This window comes from Eptatretus burgeri, chromosome 4 (assembly GCF_056783735.1).
Source record: "Eptatretus burgeri isolate ZD-2024b chromosome 4, Ebu_testis_v1, whole genome shotgun sequence".
Taxonomy (NCBI): domain Eukaryota; kingdom Metazoa; phylum Chordata; class Myxini; order Myxiniformes; family Myxinidae; genus Eptatretus; species Eptatretus burgeri.
In genome coordinates this window covers 76,073,126-76,092,577 of record NC_140964.1, presented here as the reverse complement: position 1 = coordinate 76,092,577, position 19,452 = coordinate 76,073,126, and the positions used below count along the sequence as shown (strand labels likewise).

The following is a 19,452-nucleotide window of genomic DNA, read 5'->3' as shown; positions in this document are numbered from 1 at the left end:
TGCTTCTAGATTCTGTGGAATTTAAAGCTCAAAATTATTGGAATCTCCCATGATGAGGATGAACCATCTATGGAACCACCTTCCAGAGGATGTTCTGTCTTGCTCTTCCCTCCAGCAGTTCAGCAAGCAGCACCACCATCTTTTGTCATCCCCAATTCTGATCCCTAATCTTTATTATCCCCATTAATCTTTCCTAATCCAACCATTTTACTTGATGACATCAATGTTTTGTCTGTCTCTCTGTCTGTCTCTCTCTTTTCATTCATTCCCTTGATGTTTGTTTCACTGTCAATTCTACTTTGCTCTTCCATGAGCCTTACTCTTGTAAAGAAAAATAAAAAGTGAGACATAATAACCTGCTCAAAATCCCTTCATAACAATGGAAGAATTTCTTTGTTTGGCTTGTAATAGCAATTTTATCATTATTGTCTTCCAGGAGACATCACGGAGGCATTAAGCTTTCCGTTTTTGAAGCTGCGTCGTTTTCACGTGGCCTTCGTAGCGAGGTCACTATTTCCTACTCCTTGGTGGGACCAATCTTGGGTTATGGATGAGTAAAAACAAAGGAACGGCGGAAATATGAAATGTGACTGATGTTACACGACTTGCACTTTTGTTCTATCTCTCAGATGGGATGTCTGTGTAATTTTGGTTGTGATGGTTGTGCAGTGGCTTGTTGGTATTTTTGTTGATGCTGACGAGTATCTGGATCCAAGAGCAACTCTCGGCAACAACCACCTCACTATCTCTGATCACAGCCAAGGTGAGTTTTGCTGTATTTTCACAACACCCCCCCCCCCACCCCACACACACTTTTTTTAAAAAGGCTTTTCAAGTTTAAGCTCAATTGTAATAAACAAATAAAATATTGTAAATATATTTTATGCAAAAATGGTGGAATTTTACCTCTCCCAATCCCTACTTTTATATACATTCCCATTGCTCCTATGCTCACCCCCACCCCCCAACTGTCATTACATATATATATATATATATATATATATATATATATATATATATATATATATATATATCAACCTTCTTCTTATTCGTTCAGATGAAGCATCAATGGTTGAGGGTGCGGCTGTGCCGCTGATGCTTTGCCCTCTGTGGGTTAGGGTAGGAATTTGGAATTTGTTCAAGGTGGCGACAATAGCACACCGACTCTTCATGAGGGACACCGTTTGATCTTTAACATCCATCAACTCGTGCCGGTACACGGGACGCCTGTTTGACATTCATTGATGGACGGCACACACATTGAATATCCCAGAAACACCGAGATGACAGTTTGTATCTTGGTCAGGATTCGAACCCAGCTTGGACAACTTAGGGGCGAGTAAGCATACATCTAGACCAGTGGTTTTCAAACTTTTTTTTAGTGGCGACCCAATTTCAGAACCTCTCTACATCGCGCGACCCAAAAGATTCAAAACCCAATTCATAATATATAAGATAAGATTTCATATGACACAAGAACATTCACTGTTTACTTTATTCACCATCATCATGTTTTCATAGACGAGTAAACGGAGAATAGCCGACAGTATCCAAATAATACAGTTGAATATTTCAGAAGTTTAGTCCAAATGACATTTAGATATATCAGTGAGAAGGATGAGCCTGTTTTTCAGAAACCAACTTCTCTATTCGTGGAGAAGTAGATGACAATGCCAGGATCATATCATGCTCCATTTCTAGGCGATTTCTGTACTTTGTTTTAATCACCACCATGGTGGAAAACGACTGCTCACAAAAGTATGATGAAGGATATGGCATGAGAACCTTGATGGCACGCCGTGACAGGGTCGGGTACGACAGCAGCATTTTGCACCAGAATGTCGACAACGAATTCGTCTGTGCAAGAGCCTGCGCTCCTGAATCCTGCTGGAGCTGGACAAGCTCTTCCTGTGCTGTATCATCTTCATCAGCAATCAAGTCCAGTGGAGCCGTGAAAGGGTCCCGAACCACAGAAAAGGACTGCACATCCAGCTCAGGGAAATAGTGCTCGAACTGTTCAATGAGCGACCGAAGGTGACGTGCTATCTCCACAGAAAGACTGTCGAGCTCAGTATCATCGTACTGGCAGGTCGTTAGATGCTCCACCAGACGGGGGAAAAGTCTGAAGTGCTTAACAGCTGCTTTGTCTGCCAGTAATTTTAGTTGCCAGAAATCCGCTCATTTTGTCGTGAAAAATCATGAGGTTGGCGTCTTTGCCTTGGAGGGAGCGGTTGAGGACATTGAGACGTTCAAAGATGTCAACGAGATAGCACAGTTCTGACAGCCAAGAGTCTGACTCGAGCAACGCTACCCATGCCGTTTTCCCTTGTGTGCGTAGGAACTCCTTCAGTTCATCTTTGAGCTTGTAAACGTGCAGAAGAAGGTTTCCTCAAGATAACCATCTGACTTGAGTGTAGAATAGTAAATTCTTATGGTCGGCGTCCATCTCCTGGCAGAATAGCCTGAATAACCTAGTGTTGAGGGCGCTCGATTTGATGTGATTCACCATTTTTACGACTTCTGAGAGCACGCTCTGCAATGTTCCTGGCAAAGTACGAGAGGCGAGCGCTTCTCGGTGAATCATGCAGTGTACCATGGAGGTCTGAGGAGCCACCTCAAGCAACTTAGCCTTGAATCCAGAACGCACTCCTAACATTGCTGGCGCGCCGTCTGTTGTAGAACCGAGCAACTTTCCGAAGTCCAGATCATGGTCACGATAAAACTGCTCTACTTTCCCCAAAATGTCCTCTCCTTTGGTGGTGCCCTCCAATGGTTTGATGAGCAGAGGCTCATCGACAAAGTTATCAGCCTTGATGAAGCGGACCCAGACGATGAGTTGCGCGTACAATGCGATATCAGTGGACTCGTACAACTATATGGCGTGCCACGGCGATTCCTTGATCTTCTGTACGACCTGAGCTGTTACGTCCAGACTCATATCTTCAATTCTGCGTTGGATGGTGTTGTTAGAGAGGGGTATAACTGCCAGTTTCTTCGCCGCTTAATCCCCAACCATCAGAGATACCATGTCCTTTGCACATGGCAGCACGAGTTATTCCGCAATGGAGTGAGGCTTTTTAGTCTTGGTAACATGGAGCGACACTCGATACGAGGCCTCTAATGTCCAAGAATTGGTCTAATGGCATGTACCCTCTCTGTCAAGACTCGTATTCTTGAGTGCAAGAAGTTTCCTCTCAAAGAACGCTCTCTCCTTATCCTGATAAGGCACATGTTTTGTAGTCAAATGCCTCTGCAACTTATTTTGTTTCATAGACTCCGTAGAAAGCACTTTGAAACAAATCACACACTGAGGCCTCTGTGCCCCACTTTTATCCACCACGTAGTAAAATCCAAGGTCCAGAAATTTATCCTGGTAAGAACGTTCTCGAGATTTGCTGGTGGCCGGTGCTTCCATCACAAATAAGGTCTCGAGTCGTACGTGGAGACGTGAATAGACGTTAATGATAGAGTCAGAGTCTGAGAGGCCGTGGATCAAGCCACCAATTTCCCGCCAAAATGAACCGCGCATCGGCTGGATCCCATTCCAAGCGTCATGTTGTGTCGGTTCCCATACTTTGAACGAACCGTTTATATTACATCCCGTAAAAGCGAACCCCGATCGAAAATAGACAATTTTTTTTTCGCTGCAAGCGGACCCCACTTGGGGTCGCGCCCCCGGGTTTGAAAAACCAAGATCTAGGCCATCCCGTTAGCCCACATGCCAACCTCTCCTTCTCCATGTCCTTTTCTCAGTTCATCTATTCATTCCCTTTTGTATAATTTATCTGCATGTGCATGCATATATGTATATAAAACTTGGCTTCCCCATACATGAATGTATATGGTTGAAAGTTACATATTTCATGGCAATACAGTATTACAAGAGAGATGAGCAAATGTGTAGATCACATCACCATGCCAAAAGTTTTGGGATCCCAAGATAATTCTCCATGTTGTGGTGCATTGGAAAGATTAGGTCAGAGGTCATGTTATTGGCCAATGTCCAGACTCGATTATCTAAAGTTCTCACCGATCTGTGGCCAACATTATCACAAACTGAAAGCAGGAACATCTCACTGCTACAGAAAAGTGACCAGGAAGGTCCCCGACGGTGACACCACCACAATGACTTCCTTTACTCGCCACGTCTGCACTGGGTCTAGATTCCTTTACACTGCCTAAACAATTCAATGTCATCTCCACTGACTTGGCTGGAAGCTTCCGATGAGAAGGAATAAACTCGTCAAAAATAAAATTACTCCTCATTGTCTTTAGCCCATTGTGGAGTGTTCTGGTATGGGCAGTGATTTTGGGGGAGGGCTGGGGTGAAAACCAACATAGGGTTGAAGACTATCTCTTATGCTGAGTATTTGGGCCTTTGAAAAAGACATCGACCATGGTGTTGATGAGGCATTCAGATTTGAAGACCATGTTCCTCATGAAGATTGTGCTACATAATCAAATCTCTGACTGATCTGAAAGAGCAAAAAGCTTAGGATTGTTTGGTTATTGATAACATGGAGAGGTGTTTCGATTGAAACGCTGTCTGGTCTACAGTAGTTTATATTCGGTATGCTTTCAGTGAGAAAATGTGATCATTTCAGTGAGAAAAATCAAGTATGGCAACTGTGGCTTTCCGTTATCCCAGAATTCCCTGGGGGTAAACATTTGTTGTATAATTATGTTGGTGAGTAATCTCGAGCACTCTTCTATACAACCAGCTGCTCTTTCACTCGAGCAAATATCAAATGCCTTGAATGGATAATTTTGGAGCCTCGGATCCTAAATATTAAATTGCAGAGGAATTTGATGTTGGTGTTGGAAGTGAGGACCCAATCCTTCATTATCGCCTGAAATTCAGTGAGGTGGGTAACGAAGGACACATACTGCACCAGACTGCAGAGGATCTGAATGCTGTAGTAGAGATGGGTGGGGGAAGTTCCAGTCACTCCATACAGTCCAGCCTTGGCACCATGTGATTCTTCTCTCCTTGGACCACTCCAAAACATCAGGAATACACCAAAGCTACCTTTGTATCCTAAATATATAATTGCAGAGGAAATCAAAGATCTATGACATTGATGGGACCACTCTATGTGGGTGTTGCAAGGGAATACCTTGAGAAAGGGGTGAACTTTATTATTGTTTTGTATGCAGCCTGTGGCTGTTGGTTGCATCATTGCTGGGAACGTGGCTGTGCCACTGATGCAGTGCCCCCTGTTACCAATAAGCAAGTACGGTACTCATTTTTCCCCACTTTAGAAGGATGACAGGCTGAGCACTGATCGAGTCAACATACCTGGTGTTATTTAATGGGATAGTGGGTTCAAACTCAATACTCCAAGATCTTAAGCCAGTCACCTTAACCATTAAACCAATAGCAGGCTTAACTTTATTAACTTCCTTGTGCTTTATGATTTTTACCTGTAACGTGTCGCAGATGTACAAGAGCTCCGCATAGTTGTTGGGGGTCGATTTTTGAAATGTGCATCCATTGGTCGGTGGGAGAGCTGCCTTCTGGCAAGTGGACGTGGGTTACTTTGACGACTACTGTTGCGGATTGTTCAGATGAGGAAGTGGCACAACGGATCCGGCTCGTTTTGAATGACAAGGCTGATGCTGGAGGAGACAGTTGGAAATGATTAGATTTTTCAGGGTCCTTCATCGTGAGTAACACTCAACCCAAACAAAGCCAATAGAAATCTGACTCAACAAACCCGGGCAGTGAATAATCAGCAGAGGCCTACAGGCCCGATGTCTTATGGCCACATTATTTTGTCTGGGTGCCAGGTTGGGTGAAGTAAAGCGAAAAATGTGGAAGGGGTTTGACTAATGGGTGCACATTCAAAAATCGACCCCACCAAGAACCATAACAACCATGCGAAGCTCTTGAAGACCTGCGCCATATCACAGGTAAAAAAAATAGTCGGGTTTAATCAAGCGTGTCAGCATACATGGTACATGCCACCCTAAAAAAACAAAAAAAACAACTGTTACGGTATGTAGTTTTTGTACAGCCCCATATCGGGGTTAAACAATCGCTGACCGTGTCGCATCAGTGCGTTCTAATACAACCGTGGCAGAGACTGACATGGATGAGAGGTGTCGAGTTAATATTTTAAGTTTCCTCTATGTAAGTACTAACTCAAAAGTTTCAGCTCTGAGTGCTTCAAATGCCCATTTTTCAATCGGCCCATTACCGGATTTTGTCAGGTTGTGACCAGTGTGCTCATTCTTGTTCTTGGAATAATAATCATGAACTATCCGAGTAGAAAGTAGTAGCAAGGTGGCCAAGTTATAATAGTAGAGGGGTGTTGTTGTTACTCGTCAGCTATGACTACTTTTTGACATACCATACTTAAAAAAAAAGCAGTTTCTTGGGAAGGATTAAATTGGGTGCTTGTCCTTACTCTGTCCGAATAAATGCTGAACTTCAAGCAAGGATGCAGTACGTAATATTTTCAGTCGTTGGTGTGACTTGGCCGGGATTCGAACCACCAACCTCCCAGACCGAGTGGACACACTAACTATGATGGCACGGAGTCTGGTTCTACGACTACTACTTTTAACGGCTCTATTTATTCTCATCTGTTTTTGGGGTTGGCCGCAGATGTTCACCCAAGTCTTTCAAAAACCGGCTGGCCAGGCCTGAAGTTCACCTGAAGGTGATTTTGGCAGGTATTTGTAATTTGTTCAGGCTGCCGTAGATAACTCACTTGCTGTTTGCAAAAGACACTGCGGGGTCTTAATTAACGTCCACCAGCTAATCTCAGCCCAGATAAAACTTTGGCTTTTCATCAAGGCTTACCAAAAAGGACAAATTATATTTTAATTACAACATATGTGTGATCGTCTAAATGGCTTTTTGTTGTCAATTATTTCTCGTTTACTTGGTGAGAAATGCTAACCCAAAAGTTTGATTTCACAAGCGAATTGCTAGGTGTCACCAAAAGGGGAATCAAATCAATTGCTTGAGTGTTTGACGTAACAAATTCTGCCTCTTGGTGAGCAGTTTGGTTTATCATAGGAACAATATGAGCCTGGTCTTGCCTTAATGGTTAAGCTGACTGGCTTATAATATTTGGGTCTTGAGTTTGAGTCCCAGCTCACCAGAAACAGGGGGTACTGCATCAGTGGCACAGCTATGCTTCCAGCAATGTTGAAACCAACAGCCATAGGCTACATAAGAAATAATAATAATCGTAACATTAGTTTTGTATATTTGTGAAATGCGCACAGGAAGAAGATATGCAAATACCACCAAGTGGTGTAGCCCGGATTCGAACCTCCAGGTAGCAGCTACAAGCAGTCATCCTGTTTCATAAGACGAACGAGATAATGTGTGTACCCTCGGATGGACATAAAACTGAACGTCCCGTTTGCTGGCATTAATTGGTGGACGATAAAGATCCTATGGTGTCCTTCAGGCAGAGTAGGAGCGTGATCTCTGGCACCCTGAATAAATGAATAATCCCCACCATGGCTCACTCCTGGAAAGGCAAGAGTACAAACTTGCAGCATAACCAAGCGGTGATGTTTGTGCGGACCGCGTTCAAGTCGTAACACCAGGTGGTATTGACTTGTGGTACAGAATCTGGTCCGACAGGTAAACTGGACTTCACACACCGAGAGTGAAGGGTTTGATTCTCTTCCGAATAGAAACCCTTTACTCTGGGTGTGGAAAGAGTCACTTGTCTGATAAAGCAGTTTCTCTTGCAGGCCGACCACACTGCAGGAATTAAGCCATTTTAAAACCCCATGACCCACTCCCATCGTCGTGCACCTTTGTGCCTGTATCATTCGGACGAATTGCTTTACGTGATGATTCGATTTCATGTCTCCCTCATGCCCTTTATGTGAAGGTCTCAGCAGCGATTTTGTCCCTCGTGGTATTCAAAGTAAGCCTGGAAGTCACCTCCAGGATTTGGTAAGAATTTCATGCACATCAGCTTCTCTTTTGGGACAAATACAAGGTGGCGGTGCTTTGCTGGGTTAGGTAGTTAAATGCTCATCCTACACATGGCTGCTGGGGTTGTGATGTAAATGAACAATTTCATTTCTAGTACATTGATTACCCACAAATCGATTAAACACACATGGGGCAGCCAGCTTAGTATTCAAACATACTCACATCTGTTGTGCCATCTTTCTTTTATTCCGCAGTGTCATTATTGTGGCGATCGGGGAAGGGTTAATATTAATGTTTACAAGAGAAGACACAACAGAGAACGTCCATGTCTGAGATGGAACCCTGAAAACCCATGGAAACGGGAAATAAAGATTTAAAAATCAAAAAAAAAAAATCTAAATGAGACCACTCAGTCACGTAAGAGGAGAGGTGGTGGTGGTGGGTTGTGTGGGAGAGCGATGGTGAGCAAGGAGAAGTCATGGTTGGGGGGGGGGGGGAGGGTGAGAGGAGGTGGTGTTGGTGGTGGAATAGTAGGGGTCAGGAGGTGGTGGTGGTGGTGGAATAGTAGGGGTGAGGAGGTGGCGGTGGGTTGTGTGCAAGAGCGATGGTGAGCAAGGAGAAGTCATGGTTGTTGGTGGGGGGAGGGTGAGAGGAGGTGGTGTTGGTGGTGGAATAGTAGGGGTCAGGTGGTGGTGGTGGTGGAATAGTAGGGGTGAGGAGGTGGTGGTGTGGGGGTGGGGGGTGGGGAGAGGTGGTGGTGGTGAGGGTGGCATTGAAATGTACAATATTCTGGTGTAATCATCCAATATATTGATTCGCAAATCAAACTCCTCTCAAGTCATTGAAAGTTGCCTGTTTCTCACTGGGCATTGGGTGTGTGTATCATGTCACAGACACACACACACACACACACACACACACACACACACACACACACACACACACACACACACACACACACACACACCTCTTCCTTAAACTTTGGATAGAACGACAAGACACCCCAATGGCTAACAAATTGGGATTCGGGGCACAGACAGCCTGATGACGCCAAACAGCGAATCCCTCCCACTATACGTGGGTCGTGCTTGGGCGGGCCATGTCTTCGGAGAATGAGAATAAGCGCTGGGAGCACGTGCTGACGGTGCACACCAGTGAGTGCTTGCAAGACCCACAGTGGTCCTTGCGAAGCCAGTTTGTTGATCCTTAATGAGACGACAGGTTATATCCCCCCCCCTCCTGTTACATTGTCAGTTCCCGGATGGAGTGAAATACATCCACTTGTCAGACAACCAGTGGACTAACTCCTCCATGTTCCAAAAAACAATTCTTTAAGGAGCCACCCCATTGTGCACGACTCCAGCCCAGTAATGGTGTCCAGCGGTGAGCAGGGTGAGGGTGGTGAGGTGATCGTCACAGTTAATGTGGGAGGTGTACGTCAGCTGCTTCCCAGCGAACTGTTGTGCCGTTTCCCAGAGACGCGTCTCGGACAGTTGTGCCTCCTGCGATGTTCTCCGGGTGCTCCTGTGCTCGGTGCTGCCCCAGAGCTGGCACTGGACCTTTGTGATGACTTCGATCCACGCTCAGGCGAGTTCTACTTTGATCGGGATCCACGCTCATTTGACGCTGTGCTAGATTTGTATTACGTCGGAGAGATTCATATGGAGCGCGGTGTGTGTCCAATATGCTTCAAGAATGAGATGGACTTCTGGCAGGTGGACGTGGATTACCTGGACGACTGCTGTCGAGGCTTGTTCAGTGAGAAGCTGGAAGAGTTGGAGGAAGTGGCACGACGGGTCCGGCTCGTTTTGGATGACCAGGCTGGTGCTGGAGAAGGAGACCATTGGAAACGATTCCAGAAGACCTTGTGGAAGCTCATGGAAAAACCAGAGACGTCCGCACAGGCTCGCACGCTTGCAATCGCCTCCTTTCTTGTTGTGGTCGTATCTGCGGTCACCATGTGTCTTGGAACCATCCCAGAGTTGCAGGTGAAAAGTGAGACCGGACAACTAGTGGAACACCCGACGGTCACAATTATCGAGACCGTTTGCATCGTGTGGTTTACACTAGAGTATGTCCTGAGGCTCATCTCAGCTCCGCAGACTCTGCACTTCGTCTTCTCCTTCATGAACATCATTGACATGCTGGCTATCTTGCCTTACTACTTGGCAATGCTCCTGTCCGGCATGGGCGATGCAATCCTGGAGTTGAACAACGTGCAGCAAGCGGTGCAAGCTCTACGCATTATGCGCATCGTGAGGGTCTTCAAGCTGGCGAGACACTCCAGTGGTTTGCAAACCCTCACATACGCACTCAAAAGCAGCTTCAAAGGTACACCAGGGTGTGGGCGCAGATGCAGCTCGTTCACATCTCGGAATCGTTTCGGGAAGGAGAAGGGCCAATGTCCCCTTGAATACATGAAATTCCAGCCATGTTGTATTGGTGATTATAGTACCGATGCTCAAATCCAACCAAACCCTATAGTTTGTGAGTATGATCGGAGTATGAGATCGCTCAGGATAGGAGCAATAATTGAAAAACGTGCACGGCCATGACAAGCATCCCCACCCCAATAAAAATTGAATTATATCTTAATTTTAAACAAATGACGAGATATATTTTTTCATAAAATGATTATGCTAACCAAACAAGTTTATGTGGTGCAGTGTATGAAACAACCCCACCCTGTTAAGTAATTTCCAGTCAGCAAGAAATAAGCGACGAAGACACTTTCCTTCTCACTAGGATGCTGTCTTGTACACTTGCAGAACTCAGTTTGCTGCTTCTCTACCTGGCTATGGGAATCTTCCTCTTCTCAGCACTGGGATATACACTGGAGCAGAGCCACCCAGAGACCATGTTCACCAGCATCCCACACTCATTCTGGTGGGCTATAATAACAATGACCACGGTCGGTTATGGTGACATCTTCCCCAAAACTGGACTGGGAAAGTTGAATGCGGCAGCGAGTTTTCTGTGTGGGATCTTGGCCATCGCGCTACCGATCCATCCCATCATCAACAACTTTGTCAAGTATTACAACAAGCAGAAGGTGCTGGACACGGCCGTAAAGCATCAATTGGAGCGCTTGGCCACAGGCGCCCTTCATGCGTGGCATGGCGCGAGCGTGCCCTCGGTGGCTGCCGAGACGAGACCCCAGGAGTGCACGTTTCGAGACAGCGGAGCCGGTCTCAAAAGGCACGTTAGCTGAGCTGATAGCTGTACGGCTTATGGCGTGGGCTCTGGAAGGCAACTCGAATGGATTCAACTTCAACCGAGGGGGTTTAGAATACGAGATAGTTTTCCAAATTGAAAATCCAGGCACAAAACATTAATCTCTCTCAACCTCCACAAATGATGGGATGAAATATAATAATATAAAGTTGAAGAGTGAATGTAGATGTCCGTCTGGAGTCTTCTGTGTGTACAGATGCTTTGCTTGGTTTAAAATTAGAAACCGAGAATCTTTTTACATTTTATAGCCACAATGCCATTCTGCTTAACAATTGATTATGCAAATGTGGTGGGTTGTGTTAACGTAGTGGTGATGGTGTTTGTGTGTTTCATTCACTGTTGTAATAAAAGATACCGCAAACATCGAACGAAGGAGTAAAACAGTTTTGTTGTGCAAGTGGAACACGACGATGGTTTACGACGGCGATGTGTCACAAACAAGCATGATGAACTTGAGAGGAAGATGTTCGGTTTATTTTAAGACAGAGGCAATATTAAATCTGGTCTCATAATTTCATCCCACCTTTCAACCATAAGGACGAACATCATTCAAGACAAGTTACAGGAAAACGAGTCAAGATAGGCTGGTTGTCCGCAGTCAGCCTTGGACAGAGACGAGGATCAATGTCCGAGCAGTTCAGGACCAATGTCCGTCAATTGAGCTGCAGGTTATCAAGAAAAGCAGAAAAAGAGCAACAAAGGCCCAGTGCTAAAAAATAAATAAATAAAAACGATTCAAAAGGAAAAATAACAATAAAAATGAAAACTATAATAATAGAGTTCAAAAGCAAGTGCAGATCCATTTTGCACCCAGGTCAAAGTGCAAAGGTTAACGTGGCCACAAGAGCAGGCAATGACCTGTCTGCGCGCGCACACACACGATCAGATCAAGTTTTACACCGTATGTTGGTTCACTCTGACAACTTCATATATGAAGTGCTACAAGTAACAAAAATACTTCACCCGACAGACACCCGGCTCTTCTTCAAAAAGTCTCACGTGGACACGCGACGCATCGCACGTTTACACGTGACATGCTACACGTGCAGGCTTACGTGCGACACGTCACACGTGTACATATGGTACTACGCACGTGTCCACGTGGCATGTGCACGTGGCTTGTCACACATTAATGGAGCCCCACATCGTTGCCAAAATATCAATCGGAGTCAGCGCGACTCAAGGCCGAGCGAACCTTCACGTTCCCAGTGCATTTTTCATTCCATTCAAGCAAATATGTACAATTCACAATATCCATTTTAACTTGCTACCTTTACTTGCAATACTTCCAGTGAACTAGAATGTTTCAGACAAAAATAAAAAATAAAAAGTATGCAACAAAGCCTCCATGTAAGTACTATATACACCGTCATATCGATAATAACCGCTCGCACTCCTGGTTGAACTAAAAACCAAGCCTTTAAACCACGTAAACACTCACAAACACCTTGAACTATCCAAATATTGGAAGGAGTGAACTCCATTTACCACTGTTCAATTTCATCACAACCCATCAAAAACAAGCAAACAAAAACAAACATTCTGTGGTTCTTTTGGAGAAGATCTAAAGGGAATGTCTCTTCACAACATTATGGCGGGGCTTTCAAAAGTAGGTTGTGGCATCTCGAGAAAGAATGCCGCCGTGTGCTCCAGAAGGAACACAACAACGGAGGGAGTGATGGTGGAGAAAATGTTATGATTAAAAAAAATTTAATAAAACGGATGTAGAGTTACAACCTCATGTTTGGTACTCGTCATTTACCCGCATCTTCTGTTAAGCACTTTCGTCATTGCTTCAGGACCAGAGATTAAAAATAATAATTGGACCAGAGATGAATAATAATAATGATATTAATAATAATAATAATAATAATAATAATAATAATATCAGAAGTAGAAATAAATACTTGAAACCTTCACCATTATAAATAGCTTTTGTTCAAGTGCCATTAAGCGGAGTTGCTGATAGAGGTTAATCGGTCAGGCAGTGGAGTTGAGCAAAGAGGGGTGAATGGAAAAGGAATAGGGGTGGGGAAAAAAGGAAAGGAAGCAGGGTGAGGAGCAAAGGAGAGGGAGCGGGGTGAGGTGCGAAGGAAGAGAGGTGGGGCAAAAAGGAAAGGAAGTGGGGTGGGGCGTGAAGGATGAGGTATGAGGGATGAGGGATGAGGTGTGAGGGAAGAGGGATGAGGTGCGAGGGATGAGGTGTAAAGGAAGTGGGGGTGAGGTGTAAAGGAAGTGGGGGTGAGGTGTAAAAGGAAGTGGGGGTGAGGTGTAAAAGGAAGTGGGGGTGAGGTGTAAAAGGAAGTGGGGGTGAGGTGTAAAAGGAAGTGGGGGTGAGGTGTGAAGGAAGTGGGGGTGAGGTGTGAAGGAAGTGGGGGTGAGGTGTAAAGGAAGTGGGGGTGAGGTGTAAAGGAAGTGGGGGTGAGGTGTAAAGGAAGTGGGGGTGAGGTGTAAAGGAAGTGGGGGTGAGGTGTGAAGGAAGTGGGGGTGAGGTGTGAAGGAAGTGGGGGTGAGGTGTGAAGGAAGTGGGGGTGAGGTGTGAAGGAAGTGGGGGTGAGGTGTGAAGGAAGTGGGGGTGAGGTGTGAAGGAAGTGGGGGTGAGGTGTGAAGGAAGTGGGGGTGAGGTGTGAAGGAAGTGGGGGTGAGGTGTGAAGGAAGTGGGGGTGAGGTGTGAAGGAAGTGGGGGTGAGGTGTGAAGGAAGTGGGGGTGAGGTGTGAAGGAAGTGGGGGTGAGGTGTGAAGGAAGTGGGGGTGAGGTGTGAAGGAAGTGGGGGTGAGGTGTGAAGGAAGTGGGGGTGAGGTGTGAAGGAAGTGGGGGTGAGGTGTGAAGGAAGTGGGGGTGAGGTGTGAAGGAAGTGGGGGTGAGGTGTGAAGGAAGTGGGGGTGAGGTGTGAAGGAAGTGGGGGTGAGGTGTGAAGGAAGTGGGGGTGAGGTGTGAAGGAAGTGGGGGTGAGGTGTGAAGGAAGTGGGGGTGAGGTGTGAAGGAAGTGGGGGTGAGGTGTGAAGGAAGTGGGGGTGAGGTGTGAAGGAAGTGGGGGTGAGGTGTGAAGGAAGTGGGGGTGAGGTGTGAAGGAAGTGGGGGTGAGGTGTGAAGGAAGTGGGGGTGAGGTGTGAAGGAAGTGGGGGTGAGGTGTGAAGGAAGTGGGGGTGAGGTGTGAAGGAAGTGGGGGTGAGGTGTGAAGGAAGTGGGGGTGAGGTGTGAAGGAAGTGGGGGTGAGGTGTGAAGGAAGTGGGGGTGAGGTGTGAAGGAAGTGGGGGTGAGGTGTGAAGGAAGTGGGGGTGAGGTGTGAAGGAAGTGGGGGTGAGGTGTGAAGGAAGTGGGGGTGAGGTGTGAAGGAAGTGGGGGTGAGGTGTGAAGGAAGTGGGGGTGAGGTGTAAACGAAGTGGGGGTGAGGTGTAAACGAAGTGGGGTGATGTGTAAACGAAGTGGGGTGATGTGTAAACGAAGTGGGGTGATGTGTAAACGAAGTGGGGTGATGTGTAAACGAAGTGGGGTGATGTGTAAACGAAGTGGGGTGATGTGTAAACGAAGTGGGGTGATGTGTAAACGAAGTGGGGTGATGTGTAAACGAAGTGGGGTGATGTGTAAACGAAGTGGGGTGATGTGTAAACGAAGTGGGGTGATGTGTAAACGAAGTGGGGTGATGTGTAAACGAAGTGGGGTGATGTGTAAACGAAGTGGGGTGATGTGTAAACGAAGTGGGGTGATGTGTAAACGAAGTGGGGTGATGTGTAAGCGAAGTGGGGTGATGTGTAAACGAAGTGGGGTGATGTGTAAACGAAGTGGGGTGATGTGTAAACGAAGTGGGGTGATGTGTAAACGAAGTGGGGTGATGTGTAAAGCGAAGTGGGGTGATGTGTAAACGAAGTGGGGTGATGTGTAAACGAAGTGGGGTGATGTGTAAACGAAGTGGGGTGATGTGTAAACGAAGTGGGGTGATGTGTAAACGAAGTGGGGTGATGTGTAAACGAAGTGGGGTGATGTGTAAACGAAGTGGGGTGATGTGTAAACGAAGTGGGGTGATGTGTAACCGAAATGGGGTGATGTGTAAACGAAGTGGGGTGATGTGTAAACCAAGTGGGGTGAGGTGTAAGCGAGGTGGGGTGATGTGTAAACGAAGTGGGGTGATGTGTAAACGAAGTGGGGTGATGTGTAAACGAAGTGGGGTGATGTGTAAACGAAGTGGGGTGATGTGTAAACGAAGTGGGGTGATGTGTAAACGGGGGTGGGGTGATGTGTAAACGAAGTGGGGTGATGTGTAAAGTGGGGTGATGTGTAAACGAAGTGGGGTGATGTGTAAACGAAGTGGGGTGATGTGTAAACGAGTGGGGTGATGTGTAAACGAAGTGGGGTGATGTGTAAACGAAGTGGGGTGATGTGTAAACGAAGTGGGGTGATGTGTAAACGAAGTGGGGTGATGTGTAAACGAAGTGGGGTGATGTGTAAACGAAGTGGGGTGATGTGTAAACGTGGGGTGATGTGTAAACGAAGTGGGGTGATGTGTAAACGAAGTGGGGTGATGTGTAAACGAAGTGGGGTGATGTGTAAACGAAGTGGGGTGATGTGTAAACGAAGTGGGGTGATGTGTAAACGAAGTGGGGTGATGTGTAAACGAAGTGGGGTGATGTGTAAACGAAGTGGGGTGATGTGTAAACGAAGTGGGGTGATGTGTAAACGAAGTGGGGTGATGTGTAAACGAAGTGGGGTGATGTGTAAACGAAGTGGGGTGATGTGTAAACGAAGTGGGGTGATGTGTAAACGAAGTGGGGTGATGTGTAAACGAAGTGGGGTGATGTGTAAACGAAGTGGGGTGATGTGTAAACGAAGTGGGGTGATGTGTAAACGAAGTGGGGTGATGTGTAAACGAAGTGGGGTGATGTGTAAACGAAGTGGGGTGATGTGTAAACGAAGTGGGGTGATGTGTAAACGAAGTGGGGTGATGTGTAAACGAAGTGGGGTGATGTGTAAACGAAGTGGGGTGATGTGTAAACGAAGTGGGGTGATGTGTAAACGAAGTGGGGTGATGTGTAAACGAAGTGGGGTGATGTGTAAACGAAGTGGGGTGATGTGTAAACGAAGTGGGGTGATGTGTAAACGAAGTGGGGTGAAGTGTAAACGAAGTGGGGTGAAGTGTAAACGAAGTGGGGTGAAGTGTAAACAAAGTGGGGTGAGGTGTAAACGAAGTGGGGTGAATGGCAGAGTCAAGAAGATAAATGTAACCTCATCAGTGCAGTAACCAAAGATATCTTGCGAACCACTCACAGGCTCACATATCTGCTCAGCCAGACACGGCCAATTTAGAATAAATAAGCAAATGCAATTTAACAATCATAAAATGAAAAGGAAAATAAATAATTAGATGATAATCCCATTGCCTACGACAGGCTCCGCAGAGATTCAGGGAGTGCGGGTCAGCTGAGGGGTGCACGGACTGTCCGTGCTGTCAGAGCTTCCACTGGAGGCCGAGGGGGTGTCCTCCCGGCGCAGGTAGAACCATCGAGCAGCCAAGAAGAACGAGATACTCAGAAGCTTTGTGAACCAGAAAACAAGAAAAGATCACACCCCGCACAAAGACTGTTACAAGTTATATCAATGCGTTTGTTAGGCCGCTGGAAATCACGAAAACAAACATCTCGTTAAAAGAGTACAAGCACCAAGGTGCTTAAACTCCACAGAAAATTAAACTATTGCACAGTACACCGAATTTAGTGATTAATGATGGAGCATGCAATCTCTAAAATACTCATTTTATTATATTACGAACACATGAGCTATGCCAAATCACTGAGAAATATTCACCAAACACGAGGAGGGATTTTGAGGCCTTTGTGTGCAGTCCACTCCCAACATCGATAACAACAACAACAAAAAAAATGCCCTCAAGACAATGCCCTCAGTGCATGTTCCCAAAGATCGAATGTTTCATGACCATGTTTCCATCAGGTTATCGTCACGCTTGTGCCGAACCGAGGGGCTAGGGAGGAGTGGGTAGGGACAGCCCAATGTCGTGACAGAGGGCCATTATTAGCAGGGTGACGTTGACAAGGCAGATTGGAGAACGCACGTAGATTAACAGGCTTGTACCACCGCCTCTGCAATTCTACTCTTACCTTGTAAGTGATTCCCAGTAGGAGAGTCGAGTTGCTCATGGCAGCATTGTGGTACAGGTGGCACGCCCCAAGCTCACCGCAATCTTTTTGCCAGAGCTGACATGTGCGGTCAATAAACGAGCCGAAAGCAATTGGCCCCGGAATGCCACCTGCGTAAGCAACGCACAACATTGGTATTTCACATGTCGCATAAATGAAATGAATAAATGAATGCATGATGGAATGCAAGTCGGAAGAAATTACCAACTGGAACAAGGGATGGCTTCAAATATATTTTTGGAATCATTCTCAATGATTCAAGGGGTGGGGGGGGGGAGGGTGGAGGAGGAGGGGGAGGAGAAAAAAAAATCCAGGCAGATCCCACGACTCCTTTGTTCCTTTTTTGTCCGGTCTATGGCTCTGCCTTCCAGAGGCCATTCTTTCACACTCTTCTCTCCACCGTTTCAAGCAGGCATTGCATACCACCCCAATAATCCTGACCTGATCTTTATCAACACCACCACCCCACCACCGCTCATTAACCCTTCCTAACCCATCCTTCATACTTGCTGATTTCAGTGTTTCCTCCCCATCTCTCTCTTTTTCTGCTCGCTTATTCCATTGTTGGTTGTGCCCCCTGACCTGGTGACAACCACAGCACTCCAAACCCGAAGTGTGCTTTTCTTCCTTGCTATGGTTAATGAGCCAGCAGGCAGAAAGTATAAATGAGAAGAGAGGGTGGAAGTTCAGCGATACGCCGAAGGCACAATAAGAAAGTGAGAAAGGAAAATAAATGACAAGCAAGACAAGAAGGGTGGAAAAATAGCAGTCTAGTTGGCATTGAGGGGAGTGCGTGGGAGTGAAATATACCCGGGCTGTTTTATTTTGAAATATCAAAATTACATCCTTTTATTTTTGCATTCTTTTTCACAGGCAGACGAGGCTTTCAAATGTGAGCAGAGTTCTGCTTTTTAACATTTCCTTCAGATTTCTCAGACTTGTAATCGTTAAGTGCTCCAGGAGCAGGAAAGATTGTGCAGAAAGATAATCGTTTTCAATCATGTGGATTTAGCTTAAGATGTCGAGTTTATAATTATACCACTTGGCTTATAAGATACAAAAATAAATGCAAACACGGGAGAAAAATTCCCGCTGGGAAATCCAGAAAATGTGCAATGGTCACACGAGTTTGTTCAGTCTGCATCAGTATCAGTCTTGGACAGTTGTTTTCAAAATTGCATCCTCAGCAAAGTCTTATAATGAGCAACTCGGTTCCCTGGATTGCTCGTTGCAGTGAATACAACTTGTGCCCCCTCACATTGAACGTGCGTGAACATGTCATACCGCCAGAGAATTACCCGAGGCATGGCGATACCGACACGCGGAAGCAAATGGCTTTTAAAACCCACGGCCCCTTGTGCGAGTATCACGGCAAAATTGCAAGTTGGTGCCTTGGTGAAGAGACTCCTTCAGCAACACCATGCGACGGAGTCAAGACTGTGCAGAATGAACATGCAGCTGTGGAAGAGTTCACCAGTTATGGGTGACCTTCCACCCACAGAGGAGACAATGGAAAAGCAACAACAAAGTTGCAACAGTTTGGTTTACTCACTCATAACTCTCCAAACAGGAGAGAGATTGCAAAACTTGTATTATTTTTAGACAGACTAAAACAGGATCAGTGAATGAGAGACTGTGCAAGTTGATTCGGCCAACATTCTAACGAATGATTCAAATGCGTGACAAACCCCAGGGGCCTAGGTTATCCACATCAAAAGTTGCATTGGAGGACAGATTGTTTAGTTTTGGGTTGTTGTTCTCCCCAATAATGAAATTTTAAAATGAGTTTGAAAATAATTCTCTTTAGAAATTTTTTTTTGGGGGGAGGGGGGGGTTGTTTTAAGTTAAAAACCTAAGCATTCAAAATAAACCCAAAATACTTTCATATTTAGGTGTTCCAATCCTAACTATTCTTGCTCATGTTGTCATCCCTATAACTGTTGTGATGCATCTCTAAAGCAGAACGGCCGATGGAGGACGGTTTGAAGAACGGTGCAAGGGTCCTCATGTTACCAGAACGTGCCTGGAATTAAATTGCTGAACCATTGTCATTCTAAGCACAAGCAGTGCCAAAAATACAATACAGTACTGTGGGGCTCCGCTTCATCATTGAAAAACGACGTTACTACCATGGAGTCGCAAACCTATCCTGTGCAGAC

The 19,452-nt window shown here is 45.8% G+C and overlaps 3 protein-coding genes across 15 annotated transcripts in view; 2 read left to right on the top strand and 1 right to left on the bottom strand.

The window, feature by feature from the left end:
* Window positions 1–8,880, top strand: part of SLC35D4 (solute carrier family 35 member D4) — a 98,664-nt gene extending 89,784 nt beyond the window's left edge. For 8 of the 10 annotated variants that reach the window (XM_085878754.1, XM_085878753.1, XM_085878750.1 and 5 more), the window contains 4 exons: window positions 437–506; window positions 670–763; window positions 7,863–7,927; window positions 8,164–8,880. In XM_085878754.1, the coding sequence (XP_085734880.1) occupies window positions 437–506; window positions 670–763; window positions 7,863–7,927; window positions 8,164–8,242 (308 nt within the window). In that variant the 3' untranslated portion in view covers window positions 8,243–8,880. Of the gene's footprint in view, window positions 1–436; window positions 587–669; window positions 764–7,862; window positions 7,928–8,163 lie in introns of those variants that run through there. The other 2 variants (XR_015057561.1, XM_085878748.1) reach the window with 2 other exon arrangements.
* A 152-nt stretch (window positions 8,881–9,032) lies between these two features.
* On the top strand, window positions 9,033–11,511 carry LOC147028399 (voltage-gated potassium channel regulatory subunit KCNF1-like). Of its 2 annotated transcripts, XM_085878744.1 has the most exons (3): window positions 9,033–9,496; window positions 9,625–10,240; window positions 10,678–11,511. In XM_085878744.1, the coding sequence occupies exons 1-3, from the start codon at window positions 9,332–9,334 to the stop codon at window positions 11,118–11,120; spliced, it is 1,224 nt and encodes a 407-aa protein (XP_085734870.1). In that variant the 5' UTR covers window positions 9,033–9,331; the 3' UTR covers window positions 11,121–11,511. The 2 variants fall into 2 exon arrangements, with proteins under 2 accessions (XP_085734870.1, XP_085734869.1); XM_085878743.1 differs by having other exon boundaries at window positions 9,033–10,240.
* Window positions 11,512–16,109: 4,598 nt separating this feature from the next.
* The window catches only part of LOC147028396 (solute carrier organic anion transporter family member 4A1-like), a 137,800-nt gene continuing 134,457 nt past the window's right edge, over window positions 16,110–19,452 (bottom strand). For 2 of the 3 annotated variants that reach the window (XM_085878734.1, XM_085878733.1), the window contains one exon: window positions 16,110–17,403. In XM_085878734.1, the coding sequence (XP_085734860.1) occupies window positions 17,084–17,403 (320 nt within the window). In that variant the 3' untranslated portion in view covers window positions 16,110–17,083. The remainder of the gene's footprint in view (window positions 17,404–19,452) is intronic. The other variant, XM_085878735.1, reaches the window with a different exon arrangement.

Coding starts and splice junctions, on each gene's coding strand:
- LOC147028399 (XM_085878743.1), top strand. CDS start 9,280: ATGGTGTCCAGCGGTGAGCAGGGTGAGGGTGGTGAGGTGATCGTCACA. Junction 10,241..10,677: donor ACTCAAAAGCAGCTTCAAAG/GTACACCAGGGT, acceptor GTACACTTGCAG/AACTCAGTTTGCTGCTTCTC.